General features: G+C 42.1%; 1 protein-coding gene across 1 annotated transcript in view; it reads right to left on the minus strand.

Moving 5' to 3' along the window:
* Nucleotides 1-2,172: 2,172 nt before the first annotated feature.
* LOC311234561 (attractin-like protein 1) overlaps nucleotides 2,173-22,812 on the minus strand; it is a gene marked incomplete at both ends in the record, with an annotated part of 812,919 nt that continues 792,279 nt past the window's right edge. The window contains 2 exon segments of the mRNA XM_084321810.1: nucleotides 2,173-2,441; nucleotides 2,605-2,829. Of these exon segments, the coding sequence (XP_084177936.1) occupies nucleotides 2,173-2,441; nucleotides 2,605-2,829 (494 nt within the window).

Genomic DNA, 22,812 nt, shown 5'->3' on the forward strand with positions numbered 1-22,812 from the left:
CACATTTGACCTTGTTGAATAACAAAAGTCCGGCTCAATAAGGACACTCGACACTCGACCCTACATGGGGAAACCATGGAACCAATGAATGATCTTTATTGTCATTGTACAGGTACAGGTACGGGTACAACACAATTAAATGCAAACCCTAGGTGCTAATCATTCATTGGTCGTCCTCAGACGGGTTCGCCAGCGGAGATTCCAATCATCCCGGTCCTCCATACATCCGGCCAGTTCCGTAGGGCCTAACAAAATAATGGTTGGTTTCAGGTTGCCGACCGACCCTGCCGATTTAGGTGCGACCCAATATATTTTATGAGTTTTAAAAAAAAATTATATATTAAAAAAAAAAAAAATCCGTTTTTTTTTTTTTTTTTTTTTTTTTTTTAGAATAAAGTTTCATAGAAATCTTAGTCAAACATTAGTATTATGGATATTAAACATGCTGGCAGAGTACATGCATCCATGTTGTTGTGAACATTTTAACCCTTTCACTGCCACACGACAGCCGGTTAACCCTTTCACTGTGACAATACAGAAGGTTAGCCCTTTACTATCACACCAACCGACGGCGATGCTCCATCATTAGCATCATTAGCTCCGCATCCGCGGAGCTAATGATGCTAATGATGGAGCATCGCCGTCGGTTGTGTGATAGTAAAGGGCTAACCTTCTGTCGTGTGGCAGTGAAAGGGTTAATTAAATAAAGAAATTCCCTATCCATAGTCGCCGTGGGAAAGAATAAAAAAAAATAAAATAAAAATAAATTCCCTACCTACCCATGGCCAAACTGACAACCAACCTGAAACCAACTATTATTTTTGTTAGGCCCAGAGCTCTCCACACCTGCGTCCTTCCTCAGTATGTCCACGTATGTTGGCGTGGGACGTCCTCTTGGTCGGCGCCCGTGTGTTGGCTCCAGAGCACTAGCCCCGTGTGTTGGCTCCCAGAGCACTAGCCCCGTGTGTTGGCTCCCCAGAGCACTAGCCCCGTGTGTTGGCTCCCAGAGCACTAGCCCCGTGTGTTGGCTCCCAGAGCACTAGCCCCGTGTGTTGGCTCCCAGAGCACTAGCCCCGTGTGTTGGCTCCCAGAGCACTAGCCCCGTGTGTTGGCTCCCAGAGCACTAGCCCCGTGTGTTGGCTCCCAGAGCACTAGCTCCGTGTGTTGGCTCCCAGAGCACTAGCTCCGTGTGTTGGCTCCCAGAGCACTAGCCCCGTGTGTTGGCTCCCAGAGCACTAGCCCCGTGTGTTGGCTCCCAGAGCACTAGCTCCTGTGTTGGCTCCCAGAGCACTAGCTCCGTGTGTTGGCTCCCAGAGCACTAGCCCCGTGTGTTGGCTCCCAGAGCACTAGCCCCGTGTGTTGGCTCCCAGAGCACTAGCCCCGTGTGTTGGCTCCCAGAGCACCAGCTTGCTAGGGCCTAACAAAATTAATAGTTGGTTTCAGGTTGGTTGTCAGTTTGGCCATGGGTAGGTAGGGAATTTATTTATTTTTTTTTTTTATTTTATTCTTTCCCACGGCGACTATGGATAGGGAATTTCTTTATTTAATTAACCCTTTCACTGCCACACGACAGAAGGTTAGCCTTTACTATCACACAACCGACGGCGATGCTCCATCATTAGCATCATTAGCTCCGCGGATGCGGAGCTAATGATGCTAATGATGGAGCATCGCCGTCGGTTGTGTGATAGTAAAGGGCTACCTTCTGTATTGTCACAGTGAAAGGGTTAACCGGCTGTCGTGTGGCAGTGAAAGGGTTAAAATGTTCACAACAACATGGATGCATGTACTCTGCCAGCATGTTTAATATCCATAATACTAAATGTTTGACTAAGATTCTATGAAACTTTATTCTAAAAAAAAAAAAAAAAAAAAAAAAAAAACTGTTTTTTTTTTTTTTTTAATATATAATTGTTTTTTTTAAACTCATAAAATATATTGGGTCGCACCTAAATCGGCAGGGTCGGTCGGCAACCTGAAACCAACCATTATTTTTGTAGGCCTAGTCGGAGGTTCCTGGTGTCGGTGGCAGTGACCTGCAAGTTTCATCCTCCTGGATGCCACCATGTCGCTCAGCCTTGGTAGCCCCCCGTGCAGATGCTTGTTGGTTACATGCTCGCTTTGATACGCTATTCATGCCAGTCAGGGCCCTCCTCCATGCCAGTGCCTTCCTCACCTTAAGTCCCGCTCTGTGGAGTTGACCCAGGAACCCAGGTGTTTGAAGTCACTGACCTCTGCCAGAGCATTGCCTCCTGCTGTGTTGAGAGGTGGATGGTTCAGGGGGATGTTATAAGTAGTAATGACCTCAGTCTTCTTTGCATTCAACCTGAGGCAAACCCTGGCACATTCCGCCTCCACTCTGTTCAAGAGCTCATGTGCCGCCTGCTCCACACGGTCAGACAGCAGGCAGATGTCGTCTGCATAATCCAGGTCTGTCAGGACTACAGCCGTTTATTCTGGACGTCTGAGTTGGGATTGTGAAGCCCAGCTCCTGCTCCCACCCAGTAATGGCTTTCCTAAGCGTGTAGTCCAGGGCTACAGTGAAGAGAAAGGGGGCAAGAGTGTCCCCTTGCAGCACCGCCGCATGGATGTCAAACTCCTCACTTTCACCATCTGGGGTTACCACCTTGGCTCTTGTGTCCCTGTACATGGCCTCTATAGCGCGGAGCAGGTTAGGAGGGACCCCGGAGGCTTTACAGATGTTCACCAGCACACCTCTGTGTATTGAATCAAACGCTTTCCTGAAGTCAATGAAACAGAGAACCGCTGCAAGGTTGTTATTTTTCACCTCCTTGATGATCCTCCTTAAGGCCAGGATCTGGGCTACGGCTATTTAAGGCACAATAATAAAGATAATATAGAAACAAGCAATGAGACATAAAATAGAAAATATATACATAAAACATAAATAGAGGAGTAAACTAGCATATACCCATAATATGTAAACATGTTGCACGATTATTGATTTATTGCACGATTCCACTCATATTCCACGGTAGCTTTCTCTTTTCTTTCATTATAGCTGCGTTTAGTGCACTTATGGCCCTGGGAAAGGGTCTGTTAGTCTGGGTAAACATAGTGCTGAAAGGTCTGTTCGTCTGGGTAAACATAGTGCTGAAAGGGTCTGTTAGTCTGGGTAAACATAGTGCTGAAAGGTCTGTTCGTCTGGGTAAACATAGTGCTGAAAGGGTCTGTTAGTCTGGGTAAACATAGTGCTGAAAGGTCTGTTCGTCTGGGTAAATATAGTGCTGAAAGGTCTGCCCGAGCGCAGCGTACAGAGTGTTTGAGTATTCGAATTATGTGGGGGCCAATGGGGACTCAGCCCCCATAGATAGAGTCAACAATACCTGTGGGGGTCTCTCAAAAAATGTATATTAATTTCTTTTTTTATATATATATTTTTTTCAATGTACGAATTAGTTACCTAAATAAATAGTTAATAGCTAATATTTGTCTTTTCAGTTTTTAAAATAACCGAGTCATTAATGTTGTGGAATAGGCTGTGTTTCACCTCCAAGCCGCTATGTGTCGCCCATGAGCGTGTCTAACGCTACTCCAACCCATTTGGTGAAGAAGAAACAGCCAGCTTAACGTTATGTAAACCACTCAACTAATGCTGTTAGCGCAGCAGCTAGCAGCGCTACTGGTTGACAGTGCTAGTAGTGAGTGGACCTTTTGGAAAATCAAATACAGCTGGTTATTTGCCAAGGAGGTAAATGGAGGTAAATGCTGCTGTTAAGTGCCAATATACAACTATTTATTTTCCATTCGATTTTTTTGTTAGTTTTTGATTTATAATATAAACAAATAAATGTTCATTCAAGTTCATAAATTTGGGCAAATTTTTCAAATTAAATTGTTGTATTATTTGATCAGATGCAAAATGCAAATAAGTCATATGGCATTATATATCAGAGGTGAGTAAGAACATTTACAAATATTAATGGTTAAGAATGAGACTGAATAATGACATCACACAATAGTCTAATGATTATGATGTGATTGATTGATTGAAAACTGTAACATATTGCAGAATGGGCACAATACAGTATGGCACAATACCCACAAACTCCTCCATAAGCTCCAACTGGTCCAGAACGCTGCTGCCCGTATAATCACCAGAACCCCTGTCATCAGTCACATCACCCCGTCCTACGCCAACTACACTGGCTTCCCATTAAACACTGCATAGACTACAAGATCCTCCTACATACATTCAAGGCCATCCACAACCTCGCCCCTCCATACCTGTCCGACCTCCTTCACATCACATTCCCACCCGGTCCCTCAGGTCTGCCTCCTCCATCAACCTGACCGTCCCCCCCAGCCCGTCTGTCCACCATGGGGTCAAGAGCCTTCAGCTGCTCTGGCCCTCGCCTCTGGAACTCCCTCCCCCCCAACATCAGGAACATTGACTCCATCATTCCATTTAAAACCCACCTCAAAACCCACCTGTTTAGGCAGGCGTATGTCTGATTTTATTTTGTCTGATTTTATATATATTTTTTTTAAATATTTTAATGGATTGTGATTGTGAATTTAACTGTTTCATTTTCAATTCATAATGACATTTATGACATACACAACATACAGATATACAGAATATATCATGACATACATGATGACATACAAATATACAGTACTGTTAAAAAGAGATCCTAACAGAAAATGTACATTAGGAGGGGGGTTTGGACATTTACGGGGGCCAGTAGTGTTCATTAGTATTAGACTCTGATCCTAATGAGATATTCCTCTAAATATGACTTTGAAAACGGCCAAAATATCAGAAAAAAAGAGGGGGGTCCCCATAGCTCTCAGGTGATAACTCGAACCCTGGTTTGAAGTACCAGATTTCACTGAGTACTAATGAAGTAAACGTTTTGTTTACTCACATTTCCGTTTTTGAGATCCAGTTGAGAGGTAGGAGCTGGAAAACCTAACAGTTCCATAGCCTGGAGTCGTATCCAGTACAGGTCCAAAGTTGATAACAATCCCACAGAAAATTTGTGTTTTAGAAAGGTGTTTGTAATGTGTGTACCGGCAATAATTCGGCATGATTATCCAAAATGGCCGTCCGCTGCCATTGATTCCGAGGCGCTAGTCAAAACAAAGAACTTGTCCAGCTTCTTCTTTGTCTTTCTTGTTGCAATCACCCCTCGCGTGGGATATCCTTAGCTCCAGAATTTCATTGGCTACAAAGGTCAATCATTTTCGCCATCAGAGGTGACTGGTCCATTCAGGACCCGGCCAAACCGGACATGGTCACTTGTCCGAATGGCTTGTCAAATGACACTCATCGGATGTTTGGTCTTGTAACTCGAGACTGGAAGCATGCGATAGGTCAAGTGAGGTGACGATTGAAAGGCAGCAAATTACACTTTCCAACAATGTATTGGTTGATCTGCAAAAATGCAGCCCGTAGCCGGGGGAGACGAGGGCAAAGTGCTGCGATGTGCGTGCACGTACATGTCGGGCCCTCCGATGTTTAAGAGGCTAACTTAAATCAATCCAAACCCAGATGAGATATACGGTAGCTCCGCATCTCTTTAACCAATGGTGTGAGCGACTCATTTTCAATACAGCTCTGGCTAAAAAGAAATCATGATAATTAATTCACTTGTAATACACACAAAAGTAGCAGGGCCTAAATTGGGTCACATGCTTCCCTTTTCTGATATTTCCCCACCTGACAACGAGTACAATAGGTTTCAATAGGCCTCGGTCTCAGGATAATAGCACAGTAAATTGCTCTGGGCGTTGGACTGAAAACGATTAAGACCCCCTGCTGTACCTCATTCTGCTCTGCCCTGTCCTGCTGCGTTTTGTTCTTTCAATTATTTCCCGGGCCTATTCAACGGATCTATTATTATATCGTACGCTATGTCTGGATATCCGTCCTTAATTAATCCTCACAAGCTGCTTGAAAAGCAGATTGTTGTGTCTGTACATGCATCTGGTATTCATGTCAGTTAACCGCCTAGGTGTCTGTCCTTTAGTTCAATCAACCAATGAATCAACGTATGTGAAGAATATGTTGCGCCTCCACTGTCCATCTCTCCCTCTATATCGCTCCTTCTCTCGCTCCATCTCTCCCTCTCTCTCTCTCTCTTTCTCTCTCTCCCTCTCTCTATCTACCTCTCTCTTTCTTTCCCTCTATTTATCCCTATTTAATGCTCCCCCTCTCTCTATCTACCTCTCTCTCTACTTCCCCCTCTCTCTCTCCCTCTCTCTTTATCTCTCTCTATTTCTCCCTCTATCTCCCTCTATTTCTCCCTCTCTCTATTGCTCCCCCTATCTCTCTATCTCTCTCTCGCTCTCTCTCTCTCTCTCTCTCTCTCTCTCTCTCTCTCTCTCTCTCTCTCTCTCTCTCTCTCTCTCTCTCTCTCTCTCTCTCTCTCTGTCTCTCTCTATCTCTGTCTATCTCTCTATCCCCATGTCTCTATATCTCTCTCTATCTCTATATCTCTGTCTCTCTCTCTCTATCTATCTCTCTCTCCATCTCTATAGGGAGGTGTAGTCTGACGTCACTAGTTGTTCCACCCGTTGGGAAAATGGATTATCGGCTATTGTAACAATTCTGCCGCATGGAAATTTAAAAGCTTTCCAATTTTGCACAAAATGAGTTCCCTTTTATCACTAACATAATTGTTTAAGCATTTTTGGTTGAAATAAAATTTGTAAATTTTTTTTATGATTAATTGCGAATATTTTCATGTTGAGCTATATATTGTGGATGAATAAGCACAGAAAGGTACACCATGCAAATGTTAATGCTTTATTTGTTTTAAACGAGACAATTTAGAAATTGGCAATCGGGAAATACATTGCGCTGGAACAGAAGGTGGAACACGAAAAACGGCAAAGACGTAACCACTACACCTCCCTCTCTCTCTCTCTCTCTCTCTCTCTCTCTCTCTCTCTCTCTCTCTCTCTCTCTCTCTCTCTCTCTCTCTCTCTCTCTCTCTTCCCACCTGTGCTCCCTTCCTCCCTCGCTCCTTCTCTCCTCCTCATCTCTCCTCTCAATCCCGCTACTCTCCTCCTCTTCCTCCTCCTCTCTCCTCTCAGTCCTCCTCCTCCTCTCTCCTCTCAGTCCCCCTTCTCTCATCTCTCCTCTCAGTCCCCCTCCTCTCCTCCTCCACCTCTCCTCCTCCTCCTCTCTCCTCTCAGTCCCCCTCCTATCCTCCTCCTCTCTCCTCTCAGTCCCCCTCCTCTCCTCCTCCTCCTCTCTCCTCTCAGTCCTCCTCCTCTCCTCCTCCTCTCTCCTCTCAGTCCCCCTCCTCTCCTCCTCCGCCTCTCCTCTCAGTCCCCCTCCTCTCCTCCTTCGCCTCTCCTCCTCCTCCTCCGCCTCCCCTCTCAGTCCCCCTCCTCTCCTCCTCCGCCTCTCCTCTCAGTCCCCCTCCTCTCCTCCTCCGCCTCTCCTCTCAGTCCCCCTCCTCTCCTCCTTCGCCTCTCCTCTCAGTCCCCCTCCTCTCCTCCTCCGCCTCTCCTCTCAGTCCCCCTCCTCTCCTCCTTCGCCTCTCCTCCTCCTCCTCCGCCTCCCCTCTCAGTCCCCCTCTTCTCCTCCTCCGCCTCTCCTCCTCCTCCTCTCTCATCTCAGTCCCCCTCCTATCCTCCTCCTCTCTCCTCTCCTCCTCCGCCTCTCCTCCTCCTCCTCTCTCATCTCAGTCCCCCTCCTATCCTCCTCCTCTCTCCTCTCCTCCTCCGCCTCTCCTCCTCCTCCTCCTCTCTCCTCTCAGTCCCCCTCCTCTCCTCCTCCGCCTCTCCACCGCTCTTGGCCTTCCTCTTCGTCTTCTACAAGAAGGAACAGATGGCTGAGTTGTGCAGTAGCCCTGCTCACGGTACCGTGGGAGGTGCGCCTCGGAGTGTGTGTGTGTGTGTGTGTGTGTGTGTGTGTGATCCTTGACCAGTATTTACATCTGCGGCGCAGCACCGACAGCTGCTCCAGCCCCTGCTGCCTGTCTGTCAGCCAACCACGTCGCAGGCGAGGCCGTAACCCCGGGATACGGAGGGGTCGGCGCGGTAACACCTCGAGCCATCCTTCACTCAAACTCACCCCTGGCCTCGCTCCAGATGAAAAGACAACGGAGCCAGGTCCCTCAGCGCGTCCGACGCTCACTTTTTCGAAAAAAAAGTGGGAAATGGGAAAGGAATACATTTCCTTGAGTATGCTCGGCTATTCATGAGCATCACGTGGCCTGCGGTGACCTTTCAAGCGTACGCATACACTTCCTTGTTTACAAATCCCTGCTCTGATACGCAGCATCAAAGCTCTGCGTGAGTAGTTATACTATATGACACATAGACCACAGATGATGCATATTCACAAGGATTTGTATGGAAGAAGAAATGGCCTCCTGAGAGCGTGAGGGGGATGTGATCGTATGGCAGCAGGATGCTAATACTAGCTACTACTAGCGTCGTAACAAAAGCAACTTCCTAATCAAATACATGTTTTAAAGACCTATCAAACCAACCAATCATTTAAGACTTTGTAAGGCCTACAATTCTTATTATAATATGTAAGTCTTTAAGACGGTAAGACCTTTTAAGACGGGAACCCTGCTTTACTGGTGTTTTGTTGAGTTTGGCCGAGAACACCTCAGGAAGGCTCAACAGTTAGTTATGGTGTCCCAGAACCAGCCCCCCTCTCCATACCCGCTCTCACTGCTTATGATACCTATATTTACTTTTCTTTGCTGCGGGCCAGTCAGGGCGTGGCCTGACAATGTTAACTTGAGTGAAAGCGAAAAGTCCTGAGGGTCCAACCCTACAAAGGCTGCATGTATCAATAATACCACAGGATCACTTCTCAGGGACCTGCACTGGCTCCCCATGGCCGCACAAATCCGCTTCAAGGCCCTCGACCTGGCATATCGTGCGGCGAAGGGCACGGCTCCCGCCTACCTCCGGTCAATGGTCTCTAACTACACACGCTCAACGCTCTAACTACACCCCTACGCTCTGCTCTGCATCTTCTGGCCGCCTTAGACCAGGGCTGGACTGGGACCAAACATCTGCCTTTTTGGCCCAGACCGGCCCACCATAATCGGTCAGACACCACCCACCAGTACACCATCCTTGCGGTTCCCTTAAATATGCGTACCTACTGTATTATTCCCCCAAACCACTACAAAGCTGGGTAGTAAGTGCCATGGACAAGTGGACCAGTGCAAGTGGACCAGTGAACTCACTCGCTCTTGGCTGAATCTTGTTTTGGGTGGTGATGTAAAAACACCTGCATCATAGCAGGCTCAGGATGGGCAAAGTAGTCTATAGCCTGTTCATCCCAGTCTCTCTCCTCCACAACCTGGCTTGACTAGACATAAGGAGAGAGAGAGATGATTACAATTAACTGGTACATTCAGGTCCAGAATAGTTGGAATTCCCTGACAAAGATGTGCAAAAAGGTGTACAATTTAAACAATACCATACTGGTTATGGGCAAATAGTTGTTTATTAAATTAATGCATGGAGCTGTTCCATCTTATTTCATTTGATACTAACTACTCAGTTCATATAGATTTCAAGTATTCAAATATCAATGATGAATATTGCATAACGCTGCTGGCGGGACAAAACCTCCTAACTCCAAAAACCCAACTTTTCAGCAGATGAAAAAAACGAACACAGATTTGAGGGCGAATAGAGTTACGAGGTTTAGACAGATGATTGGTTTAATGCTTTCCCATTGTGTAGACTTTGTAAAACCACACACACATGGAGGATGATCTACTGAGTTGATAAAAAAAATGGAGTTAGGAGGTTTTGTCCCGCCAGCAGCGATAAGGTTTACACAGTTAATAGATCACCTTTTTGTATTATATTCATGTTGAGAGAGGAGTAATAGTTAGATCTTTGTATGTGATTTATATGGCAATTAAATCAATGGAGTGCTTGTTTGTTTGGGGAGTTTGACCTACAGTTAATGTGCCTACCACGTGAAGGTGCTCAATGGACAGCACAAAAACAATTTGTGTAGGTGGAGACTAGAGCTACCACAGATACTGTAGTAATACGTTATAAGAGTAAGTAATCCATACCATATATATCCTAATAGTTACCTACCTTATTACCATACTTGGCTGAAAATAGACTTTGCTGCCTGTTGTGAATGTGTTTTCCCTGTAGGCTAATACATAAGTAGGCATACATTTTTGTATTAGCAAAAATTTGCAGTTGAGTGGGCTATAATGTGCTGTGTTTTTATGTTTTTATGTGTTCCATCGAGGACCACCTTGGAAATAAGTGTTTTAATTAATGCTTTTAGGTGATATCCTCAGGAATAAAAATGTATCAACATAATTTGAGTTTATGGTGTGGTTTTAATTTCCAAATGCAAATCTAATTACAGGTGTTGTAGCTCAGTATCACATCTTGGACTTACATTACAATAATCCATGTTTTTTTTTATCTTATTTTTTTACTATTAAGCGTGTGGAACATAAGTGTCACACCTTTCACCCTAGTCGCAGAAATGGACAGGTTAGTGTTAGGGTTGCGTGAATATTAAAGGCAACCAACTTGTGTTCAGCTTTTCGTTCAGCGTTTCTCTGAATGGCCACACGGCCACGTGACCGCCCTAGCACACGCCCTTATCCGCGCCGCGCCGCTCTGTGTGTTGTTACGCGGCAGAGAGTGACCGCGGCCGTGCATGAGGCTCCCCCAGGTGCTCTGAGAGGTGCTCGTTGGTTAAGGGGAGACACTGCAGGTGAATAGGGTAATTTTTTTTACTAATAGATATCACAATGAAACTTGCCCAGTTGATTACTTATATTAAGACAAGACTTTTTTGTATTACAAGTTTTCTGAAATTGTATGTTTAAATATGCAAATTAGGCATGATCTACTTAAATATGCACTAATTTGCATATAATTCCAGGACAGAAATCTGAACATTGGATAAAGCCATTTTCAAAATTATAGTTTAATTTTGTTGACATATTAGAGCCAAATGTTATTACAGAGGGGATTTTGGATATCTCTTTTTATCACTCCATAAATCAGAAAATACTCCATTCAGTCCATTTTTATGGTAAAATTCCATATTTAGCCATGTTTTTAGGAATAAAATGTGATATAAATCAGGGTATGAATGCGATATCAACAAACCCTTCTGTAAATACCTTCAGAACATAGATATGAATAGAACTGGAAGGTTTGGTGTATGTGAGTGCTACTGAAGTGGAGATTCCTGGCTCAGAGTATGAGGGAAAACTCTTAAAACTCATTTTTGGGAAAACGCCTTCAAAGTTCTGTATTGTAAAATGCCATACTTTTTTTTTTAAACAGATATTTACAAACACAATACCTAATCAAACCATTAGTAATAGACAACCTAAACACATGCCTGATAACTGAATAATAATAATAATAATAATGATGTTATTGAACTGAACAGAACTACACACAGGCTACAAACAGTGTAGTACAGTGTAGTACCCCCTAATAGGCAAATAATATTTGAATAGATATCACTATGAAACTTTCCCAATTTGTTATGTACATATAAACTAAGAAGAAATATATTGCAAGTTTTCTGAAATGTATGTTTATATATGCAAATGAGGCACTTCCCCATTAAATATGTGCACATTTATGGATGCAATAAGGCAAAATGAAGTAAAATAAACAACTAAATGTGTGTTATTGACGTTTTATTGTCACTAGTTTCATAGAAGACATGTTTAGGAAGCAAAATATAACAAAATCTCAAAATCAACAAAAAAAGTATATTTGACTATTCACCTGGGGTGTCTCGCCTTAATGCCTCGTTGTGTTGTTGTTGCGTTGTTGGTTAATGCCCCGTTGTGTTGTTGGTTAATGCCATATCGCCGCTTCACTTAACGCCATAACTAACTAACTAACTAACTAACTAACTAACTAACTAACTAACTAACTAACTAACTAACTAACTAACTAACTAACTAACTAACTAACTAACTAACTAACTAACTAACTAACTAACTAACTAACTAACTAACTAATTCGCGATGGACCCTGCCGCCAACGTGCAAGCTTTTGTGCCAACGTGCAAGCCAGCAGATTGGAGATTATGATGTTATTATTAGTCTTCAGGGCAGTCGTTGCTGGGATCATTTGGTGGTCGAACCAGTTCAGACAGAGGTGTTTATTTATCTATTAATAAACATATCTACTAGAAACACTGGTGTTCTGTTGTGTGACTGTGCTAAACTCTTCCACCACATGACCGACATTTGACATACAGTACACCTCCTAACTTAAAACAAAAGCTTATCTTACATTCCGATAAAACAAAGTGTATTTCATTTTCAAGGTCTTGTGTGAGAAATACTCCTAATATTAGTATTCATAATATACTTCGGGGTTCTAAAATTTAAATAGTTATATAAATATTTAGGGATTTGATTAAATAATAAGCTCTCTTTTTACACCCATGGGCCATGTGGAACACCTTTCTAAAAAGTTGAAAGTAAAAATATGTATAGAAACAAATCATGCTTTTCTGCTGCCAGTAAAAAGACCATTGTACAATAATCCACAATTATGTCTGTATTTGATTATGGTGGAATTATGTACATGCATGCCTCTCCCTCCACCTGAAAGCCCATCCACGCTGTGTATCATAGAGCACTGGGTTTTATCACTGGAGATACATTTCTCACTCACCATTGTATTTTATATGAAAATAATTGTAAGTAGGTGAATTCTACACATCTGACAACGCCATCTGACAATATCATAATGATGTGTTTTCTATATTATATCCACAATCATTCATCTAAAAAAATGTATGGGCGTAAATACATGTTAAGATATTCAAAATCGTCACAGCAGTATAGTTTGTTTATACTTCAGAAGTATGATATTTGAACGCGGTCCCCAAAATGAATGGAAGCAAATGAGGCGCCTGACGCCTGACACCTGGGAGGAATGGGGGCGTGTTGCAGCGTTGGGGATGTTTAAAAAATATAATTTAATATATAATATAATATAATAATAATCTGGTCAGCAGCCTCCACTGATGTAGCGTGATTCAAACCCCCTCAATGTGCAGTTTCTAGTTAATCAGTCAGCAGCCTCCACTGATGTTATGACGTTACAAACGCGAAATAACATTATACATTATATAACGTTACAATTGTACAGTTTCGAGTTAATCAGTCAGCAGCCTCCACTGATGTTATGACGTTACAAACGCGAAATAACATTATACATTATATAACGTTACAATGTACAGTTTCTAGTTAATCAGTCAGCAGCCTCCACTGATGTTATGACGTTACAAACACGAAATAACATTATACATTATGCTCCGCGAAATAACATTATACATTATGCTCCGCGCTTCATTCATTAATTTAATTTGGGACATCTGCCGCTTGCAGGGACCTCTGCCGCGCTCGCGGCAAAAGGGGGCGGGGGGTCGTGGCCAATCAGAGAAAAGCTGAACACAAGTTTGTTGCCTTTAATATTCACGCGTTAGGGTTAGGGGGTTAGGGGGTTAGGGTTAGGGTAACCCTAGGGTAACCCTAACCCCCTAACCCTAACCCTAACCCCAACCCTAACCCCAACCCTAACCCTAATTTAAGAAATGGTTAAAATCCTGAAAATGTATAAATATTGTATGGTGAGGACTGAAGTTAATAATCATATTCATGATTTTTTTTTTAACAATACATGAAAAATATATGTGTTACTGAGATCGCAGTTTTGAGACAGGTAGTGGGTGTTTGGAAGGGTGACTGGAGGGTTAACCCCAGGGGCGGGGCTAGGGGGTGGCTACTTGGGCTCAAGCCCAGAATGTTTTCTGAAAAGCCCCGAATCTACTTACATTTTTTTTTTTTTTTTTTTTGACAATTAATCATTGTCATTGTTTGCACTTTGCACCAGATTTAGCAGAAGTTTATTTCCATCTGTAGTCTATCCAGCTGCTAACTGTATTTGAGTGAGTTAAGTCTTGGTGTTATGGTAGACTCAGACCTAAGCTTTAAATCACAATCAACAAGTTGACAAAAACATAATTCTTCCACCTTAGAAACATAGCAAAACTACGGCCATTTATAAATCAAAAGGATGCTGAAAACCAGATCCATGCCTTTATCTCAAGCCAACTTGACTACTGTAATGCACTCCTTACCGGCCTCCCGAAAAAATACGATGATAACTATTTCATTGCAATGCACTATTGCATTATTTTTATTCTATTTTACTAACTATTTTATTGCACTGCACTATTTTACTTTGTATCAGTGATAATCAAACCGTAAACAAAGACGCCTATTAACACTTTCAGTGTCAGATGGCGCTGTTTACTGTTACTGTTGAATAATAATAATATAGTCGATTGTCATTGAGTTTCTTCCAGTCAAGATGCAAAAAACAGATAATTTTTCCATCCATACATTTCCGTTTTATTGTGTTGTCGCAGCCGACTATCGCATATGGTGTCTCAGGCATTCTGTAGTCGACATGTGTCAACAAATGTACATGTCTGTTTGAATTTATGTTGTGCCGTTGTTACTCTAAAAATTTAATGATTGTGATATGTTGTTGTTAATGAGACGATGAGCTGTATGTGTGTGTCACTGGAATTTCCCCAAGGGATAAAGGAATATCTTATCTTACCTTATCTTTATACCGTCGTGAATATGAGTGTAGTTTCAGGGTGGTCTGGTGTCATTTCCAAAATGCTTCGTAATGGCCGGCAACGTGTATTCTAGTAAACGCGTTATCGTTTCTTCCCTGGACTAGCTACTGTTCTCAAATCAAATATCGAATAAAAGAAACAACGATGAAAACTCGACTATACTCTGGTTTTCGGGGATCCTGGCGCTCAACGTTCGGTGAGTTAACCCTAGATCTTAGATCCTAATATGAAAAACGATGTGATTTAATGTTCTATGTCTTACCTTGACTTTGTCTATTTTGCTGCTATCTATTTTATGCGTTATGTCTGCACTTTATGCATTGCTCTTGATCTGCCAATGTTGTGCTCATTTTATGTCTGTCTTTTTTTTTTTTTTACTGCTGTGAAGCACTTTGAGCTGCAATTCTTGTATGAAAGGTACTATACAAATACAGTGTATTATTATTATATTTATTATTATTATTATTATTATTATTATTATTATTATTATTATTATTATTATTATTATTATTATTATTATTATTATTATTATTATTATTATTATTATTATTATTATTATTATTATTATTATTATTATTATTATTATTATTATTATTATTATTATTATTATTATTATTATTATTATTATTATTATTATTATTATTATTATTATTATTATTATTATTATTAATTATTATTATTGTTTGCTTCATTAATTAAAGGGTGTGCATTTAAGTGTTCTCTAGTGCCTTTTGTCCACTTTAAGGTGGTGGTATAAGTTAAAGGTTGTGGTGTCGAAGCCCCGGATCTCCTACAATCCTAAATCCGCCTAACCCCTAGCCATATTTTCAGAAAATTCGCATAAAAAGACATACGTAAGTATATTGAAGATTGCTCTACTTTTATAAGGTCCATTTGCATGTTCTTGGTATCTAGGGACATCTATGGACCTGAGGGAATGTATTTCAAGTGTCAGAAATATTGTGTCTGATACTAGGCTTGAGTAAATTGTAATGGACCAAAGGAGAATATCAAGTTTCTTTTTCTTTCTTTTCTTTTTTCATTTTTGATGGTGATTAACACCATGCTAACATTGACCAGACATGAAAAATTTAGCTCATTCAGCACCTTCGTGTGTACAAAATATCGAAGCAAATTAATACAGGGGAGAAGATTTACAGGGGTTTTTGTAGATACAGTACAGAGTTTTGCCATCCAGACACAGGAATATAGAATATCAGGCCTATAAATTACCTTATTATGGCCAAGCCACACATCTATGTATCAGGCCAAATCTTCTCTTTCCAATGGCAGAGTTCAATCTGGATTTAGTACCACCAGGGGCCCCTGACAGGGCAGTAAAAACCGTGAATGAAATCTACTGTAAGTACAGAAGAAGCTTCTATCCCCAGGCCATCAGGTTGCTCAACGAACAATAACACTATACAACAACCAACAAATGCACTCACAGCACACACATCCACACGCACACACTCACTTTAAACCAGTGTTTCTCAAAGTGGGGGGTGCAGAGGCATGACAGGGGGGGCCTTGAGATTAAAAAAAAAATAAAAATAAAAAAAATATTACAGAAAATTATCACTAAAGTGCTATCTGTTGCAGCTGCACTGTTCTCCATGAAAATACCATATTTGGATAAGTTTGACCATTTCTCAAAATCTGAAAATCATTATTTAATAAAACACAGAAAAGGATCACCAAAGGCGGTTAGGTGGTCGAGCGGAGATTGCGTTCGTCACCAGCCCCGGAGCTGTGAGCTTGATTCGCCTGTTCGAATCCAGCTCACAGCTCCGGGGTTGTCACCAGCTTGGCTGGCCGTCTGCACTGATACAATTGGCTGTATCAGAGGGTGGGAGAAGCTGGCGGGGTGGGTCCGGGTCGTTGTAAACAGCGACTCCTACAGTTCGGTCGGGGCGCCTGGACGTGAGGGGGATAGTGTGGTCCTCCCACACGCTACGCCCTCTCAATGAGAATCCGCGCTGCCAGGTGAAAAGAAGCGGTGATTGGCTGGACGTGTGTCGGAGGAAGCACGTGGTAGCCTCCACTCTCCCAAATGATCTGACTGTGGGGGGTAAAGCGCAGCGACCAGGAAGGGACTGGGAATTGGCATACGACTAACATTGGGATGGGAGAAAATCGGAGGAAAATGGAGGGGGAAAAAGACCAATAAAAAAAAAAAAAGAAAAGGATCACCAAGTTACTCTCGATAAAAAAAAACTTTACAGACAACATTGAGACAAAGCTTCCTGACACATCTCCATCCAAACTCTTGGAAGAACTCATTGAAATCTCATCTGATACCACCTGGAGAGCTAGTTTCAGAGTGTGGTGCTGAGTACCAAGTATCTCATGATGCAGCAGTTAAGGTGTTGATACCATTCAGCACCACATATCTGTGTGAAGCTGGCTTTTCATCCTTGACAGCTCTGAAAACAAAATATAGGGCCAAGTTGAGCCTTGAGGATGACATGCGTGTTGCCTTGTCAAAGACTTAAAACAAAGCGGGGCTCGCAACTCATTAGTAGTTCCAAGGTGTTTAATTGACAAAAAGGCAGATGCAACGTTTCGACCCTTCTGGTCTTCTTCAAGCATGTCAAAGACTGACAGCAATAAAGACTGTTTGCTTATTTCCTATGTTCGCTTTGTAAATTCCCAGTCACTGAGTGAAGATCTGCTGTTTTGCAAATATGTCAAAAACAGAGCGACAGCTGATGAGCTCTTCAAAATTATTGACAGTTACCTGACAGAACATGGACTGAAATGGGAGAACTGTGTGGGCTTTTGCTCTGACGGTGCACAGGCCATGGCAGGGAAAAGGAGGGGGCTACAGGCGCTCATCAAGGGGGTCTCGCCAAACGCGCAATGGACGCACTGTAAATTCACAGAGAGGCGCCAGCGTCAAGACAGCTTGACAGAAGTTATAAACGTGGTAAATTTCATCAAAATCCGACCCCTGAAAGCGCGCCTGTTCTCTGTGTTGTGTGAGGAGATGGGAGCTGACCATTCTGCAGATTCTACAGCGAGGCAAGGCGGCTCTCGCTAGGGAAGGTGTTGTCAATTTGAAAGGTCACGATATTGGTGTTATTTCAATAAATTTAAACATGGCCCATTTCATGACTATTTTGTTGGGGCGAGGGGGGGGCCCAAGATATTTTGGTCTGCCAAAGGGGGGCCTGACAGAAAAAGTTTGAGAAGCACTGCTTTAAACAAACAACTCACTGCAGCACCCACTTACACACTTTAGAACACCTAAACACACTTTATATTTATTGGCAAAGAATTTGCACTACAACCCATACCTCAGTACACGTTACTGTAAATTGTACCTAAATTGTACCTCATCCCATTTCTGCTTTGCACTATATAGTATATTGTATATTGTATAGTATATTGTATGGTAACTCAGTTACTTCTACTCTGCATTGAACATTGTACATATGTACATATTGAACACTTGTGTCTACGTACGTGACTTCTATTTTATACTACTTATTTTATTTTATACTTATCTTTTTTGTCTAGCACAGTCTCTGGATCGTAACAGAAAGAAGCATTTTGTATAAAAGTATTCTGTACTTCTGTATGACAACTAATAAAGAAACTTGAAACTTGAAACTTGATACTTAATAACCCCTAATTTCTCCCGATGTACAGGTTGCCACCTTGCATGGTCGCCTCCGCCGCCAGTCTGTGAATGTGTGAGTGAATGGGTAAAATGTGAGGAACAGAAATTGCAAAGCGCTTTGGATAAAAGCTGTTTTATAAATGCACCATTTATTTATGTTAAGTTCAGCATGAATCCGGCTGGATTCAGGGCAAATCGGACCTCTGGTAGATGTTTTCATCCACAAACAAAGCAACCATCTGAAGCTGCTCTATATATATTGAATTAGGGAACTTGGTATAGGTGAGAACACTCTAATATAATTAAGCTAATTTTAATAATACATCACACATTTGATTCTTACTTTTCGGTGTCTGGTGTTGGGAGAGAGTAACTCTAATGTTCACAAATCCCAAATATTGACAGAACTGTGCTAGGCCATGGGGATAATATATTCTTAACCCTTTCACTACCACACTAGCAAAGGGTTAACCCTTTACACTGTGACAATACAGAAGGTTAACCAGTTCACTGCCACATGACAAATGGTTAATCTGGGTGGGTTTGTATGTGTATGTGTGTCTGTGTGTGTCTGTAATGTGTTGGGAGTTCACAGCAATCCCCTCAGTGACATTAGCTTCTTAGCCACACCAGTGACCCCCGGCGCTCCATGACATTAGCTTCTTAGCTAGCCGCACCAGTAGGGTGACCATGTTTTGATTTCCAAAAAAGAGGACAAGCTGGCCCCAGCCTCGAGATACTTAATGATACTTTGCACCAGGCACGTGCACACATAGGGGTGAAGGGGTGCCCGGGCACCTGCCTTTTTCATTTTTCATTAGAAAGTGCCCTTTTTATGCCACCCTCTTTTTTTTTTCTTTTTTTTTTTACTGTTGCACATATAGATATACTGCCCTGCCCTTCCAAATGAAAGATGTCACAATAGAATCTAAATATTTGGTAAAGAAAGAGAGAGAAATGCCACCCCTCCTCCTGGAAGGACCTATTATTTACGCATAGCACATGGGTGGGTGATGATGAGATGATGTAAACCGCGCGCCGGGCCAGCAGTGCACTGAACACGAAATTGATATCCTGCTGTTGTTGAGCTCACACTCGACTCGAGACCTCTTTTTTTACAGTTACTATTTCAACTAAAATAAAGCAAGAGTACACTTCATCAGGTAAGGTATTTGCCCAACAAAATAAAATGTCGGGTTTGCAGTGCACTGTATATTTCGGGCATGCATTGCCTTGTGAAGTTGTGATTGTCCATGCTTTTCTCTCATGCAATCAGGCGGCAGGCAGGCTAGAAGTGGCAACACTGCACTTCCCCCATATACTACATTTCTTATTATTCATACCGCTGTGGGCGGTGGCATTGCATTATCTCTTTACTTCATGCTTTATCACATTCTCATCTCACCGCCTCACTTGCAAGATGCGCGGCTCTCGTGAAACACGTCGCCAGATCACCCCTCCCCAGCCCCTCCCTGTCTGCTGCTAGTGCAAGGAAAATCACGCAGCATACTCTCTCTCTCTCTCTCTCTCTCTCTCTCTCTCTCTCTCTCTCTCTCTCTCTCTCTCTCTCTCCCTCTCCCCCTCCCCCTCCCTCTCTCTCTCTCTCTCTCTCTCTCTCTCTCTCTCTCTCTCTCTCTCTCTCTCTCTCTCTCTCTCTCTCTCTCTCTCTCGCTCTCTCTCTTGCTCTCTCAACACAGCGTGTTAATTTCGGCATGCCGCCCGCAGCCGTTGGTCTGGAGCGCATATTGTGTTATTAAAGGGACACTATGTAGTTTTGGTGACATCTATTGGTGAAACTGAATGTACCATAGACTTGTATTAACCCCAAAAATCGGGCTAGCGCGCTGCGCGTACTCGCATTTCGCGCTCGCTTTGCATTTAATAATTGATGCCCTTTTCTCCTTTTGGGCACCTGCCTTTCTAAAGTCCTGTGCACGTCCCTGCTTTGCACAATCGAAGCGTGCATGGTCATCTTCATTTCACTATGTCTTGTGTACTGTACTGTATGTGATGAATAAACCTCTTGAATCTTGAATCTCTACTCAAAGTTTACTCAAAGATGCCTTTATTGTTTTAACATATGCTTGGAAACATGCACCCAGAAAAGCGGCAATTTTTTTTTACTTGAACTTCATACTGCATACTTTTTTTGCAAAGCTTATCTTTATACGTTATGCATATAGCACATGCATAAGCCTGGTCTCTTTTGAAAGATAACATTCTGAATTTACTAATGCAAAAAAGGAAAATCACTTTTAGTGCTAATGAAATAGAGTAGCATATAGGTCTGAACTTGAGTTGAACGTGAACTTGTGTACTCACATTTTTCTGCAGTGGTTGCAATATCCCAAATTTAACCACATAACATGCGCCCAGAAAAGTGGCAATTTGTTTTACTTGAACTTGAGGACTGCATACTTTTTTTGCAAAGCTTATCTTTATACTTTATGCTTATAGCACATGCATACTGTAAGCCTGGTCTCTTTTGAAAGATAACATTCTGCAGTTTCGTACACAATAAAGAAAAATCACTTTTAGTGCTAATGAGTAACATAGGGCTGAACATGAGTTGAACTTGTGTACTCACGTTTTTGTGTAGTAGTTGCAATATTCCAAAATAATATATATATATTTTTTGTATAAGCTGGAAAACACCGCAAATCCATAGCCTGAAGGGACATGGGCCTGAAGGGACATTAACGTGTGTTGTCGGACCTTACAAATACATTTGATTTTGATTTGATTATCAATAAGGTAGGATATCTGGAACACACAAACACACTATTTTTTAAATCACATGCCATGAAACTCTGGGACCTGGCTGAATTTAAGACTGCACAAATCATGTTTAAAGCACGAAACAATTCACTCCCGGGTAACGTCCAAAAATTCTGTTATAGAGAGGGGGGTTACAATTTAGAGGAGAGTCTAACGTCAAGAAACAGGCTGTTCATTCAACAATGTATGTATATTTCAGTTTGTGGAGTGAATATGAGTTGCATAAGATAATAGAATAGAGTGAATACTGTCTGTATGTCATGTATGTCATATGTTATGATGAATTGAAAATGGGGGACCCTGATGCAGTGATGGGCAGTAGCTTGCTACAAGTAGCGAAGCTACATAGCTTAACTACAATTCTCAGTAGCGTGCTGGTAGCTCGCTACTTTTTAACCAGGGTAGCGGTCTCTGTAGCGGAGCAATTTATAGAACGAAGTAGTAACGTAGCGACGAGAAACGTTACACGCTACTTTCGAGAGAAACAGTCTAGACTAGAATATCTGCGAGGAGAAAAAAAACTCCCCGTAAAAAACCCACTATGATTGGTTGGTTTGTTTAGATATGAGTGACGACTCACGATTGGGTATGGTAGGCCAAAACGTTATGGGTAGGCCAATCAGAGGCAGGATAGGGCGGGATTCCAGCCGCAAAGCAGGAAGTGAAAATCAAAACACAGACGTATTGAATTAATGCAATTTAACGGATTACATGAACAAGAACCAGTCTGCGGCTCTGCGCGAAATGGCAGAGGGGTTCGATGGCATTGATGAAGATGATGATGTCAATAACAACAATGACTCTCCATGGCCCTATCTGGGACACATTTATGAGTTTGACTGAAAAAACGGCTAAAACATATGCTGCTCTCTCAACACGGTCCAGCACTAACTTGAAGACACGTCATTCAGGTGAGCTGATGAAAATCAATTGTTCCCAAACAGCACACAAGTCAGTACACTTTGTCAACAGCTTTAACTAAGATAGCTGCTATCATGATGTTTCACTGTAGGCAGAAAATGAACAATATTATTGGGGTGGAGAAAAGAAAAAAAGAGGGAAAAGCAGTGGTTCTCAACCTGTGGGACAGGACCCCCAGGGGCGGTCCCCACATGATTTTGGGGCCATGGAATGTTTTGTGAGTTACATATTTAAATACATTTGGTCATTTAGCTGACACTTTCATTCAAAGCAACTTACAAATTGTGTACAACAAGTCAGTAGTGGTACATATCTAGCGGCCAAGGATAAGTAGTATTGTTTGTCAGTGTCAAGCTTGAGTGTTATACTCTGAGTACATACTGTAGTAGTATAGACATATTAGCATAGTTGGTAGTAGTATATACATGGTAGCATAATACTAGTAAAATGAAGTAAAACAATTCAGATATTGAAGAAGTGTGTAATACAAGTTCATGTTAAAAGGATGACACAAAAAGCCAGACCGAGGGCTTGTTTCAGTTTTATAATAAATAATCAAACTGAGAATTTTTTTTCCTGCCTATTTGTTTGGTGGAAACTTGGTCACGAAGTAAAAACAAAAAAAAGTAGTGCCGATGTAGCTAGCTATTTTTGACATGTTCTTGTAGTGTAGCTTGCTACATTTCTCTGGGGATAGCTTCCATTGTAGTTGAGCTATATTTAATCGAGAGTAACTTGTAGTGTAGCTTGCTACATTTTCCAAGTAGCTTGCCCATCACTGCCCTGATGTAAACAAGACGAAAGTCTTTCTCTGGTCTGCATCCCCTTAACAATTGTGTGTATTGAGCCGTACTGTATT

The sequence above is a fragment of the Notolepis coatsorum genome (genome assembly GCF_963971535.1).
Source record: "Notolepis coatsorum genome assembly, chromosome: 9".
Taxonomy (NCBI): Eukaryota; Metazoa; Chordata; class Actinopteri; order Aulopiformes; family Paralepididae; genus Notolepis; species Notolepis coatsorum.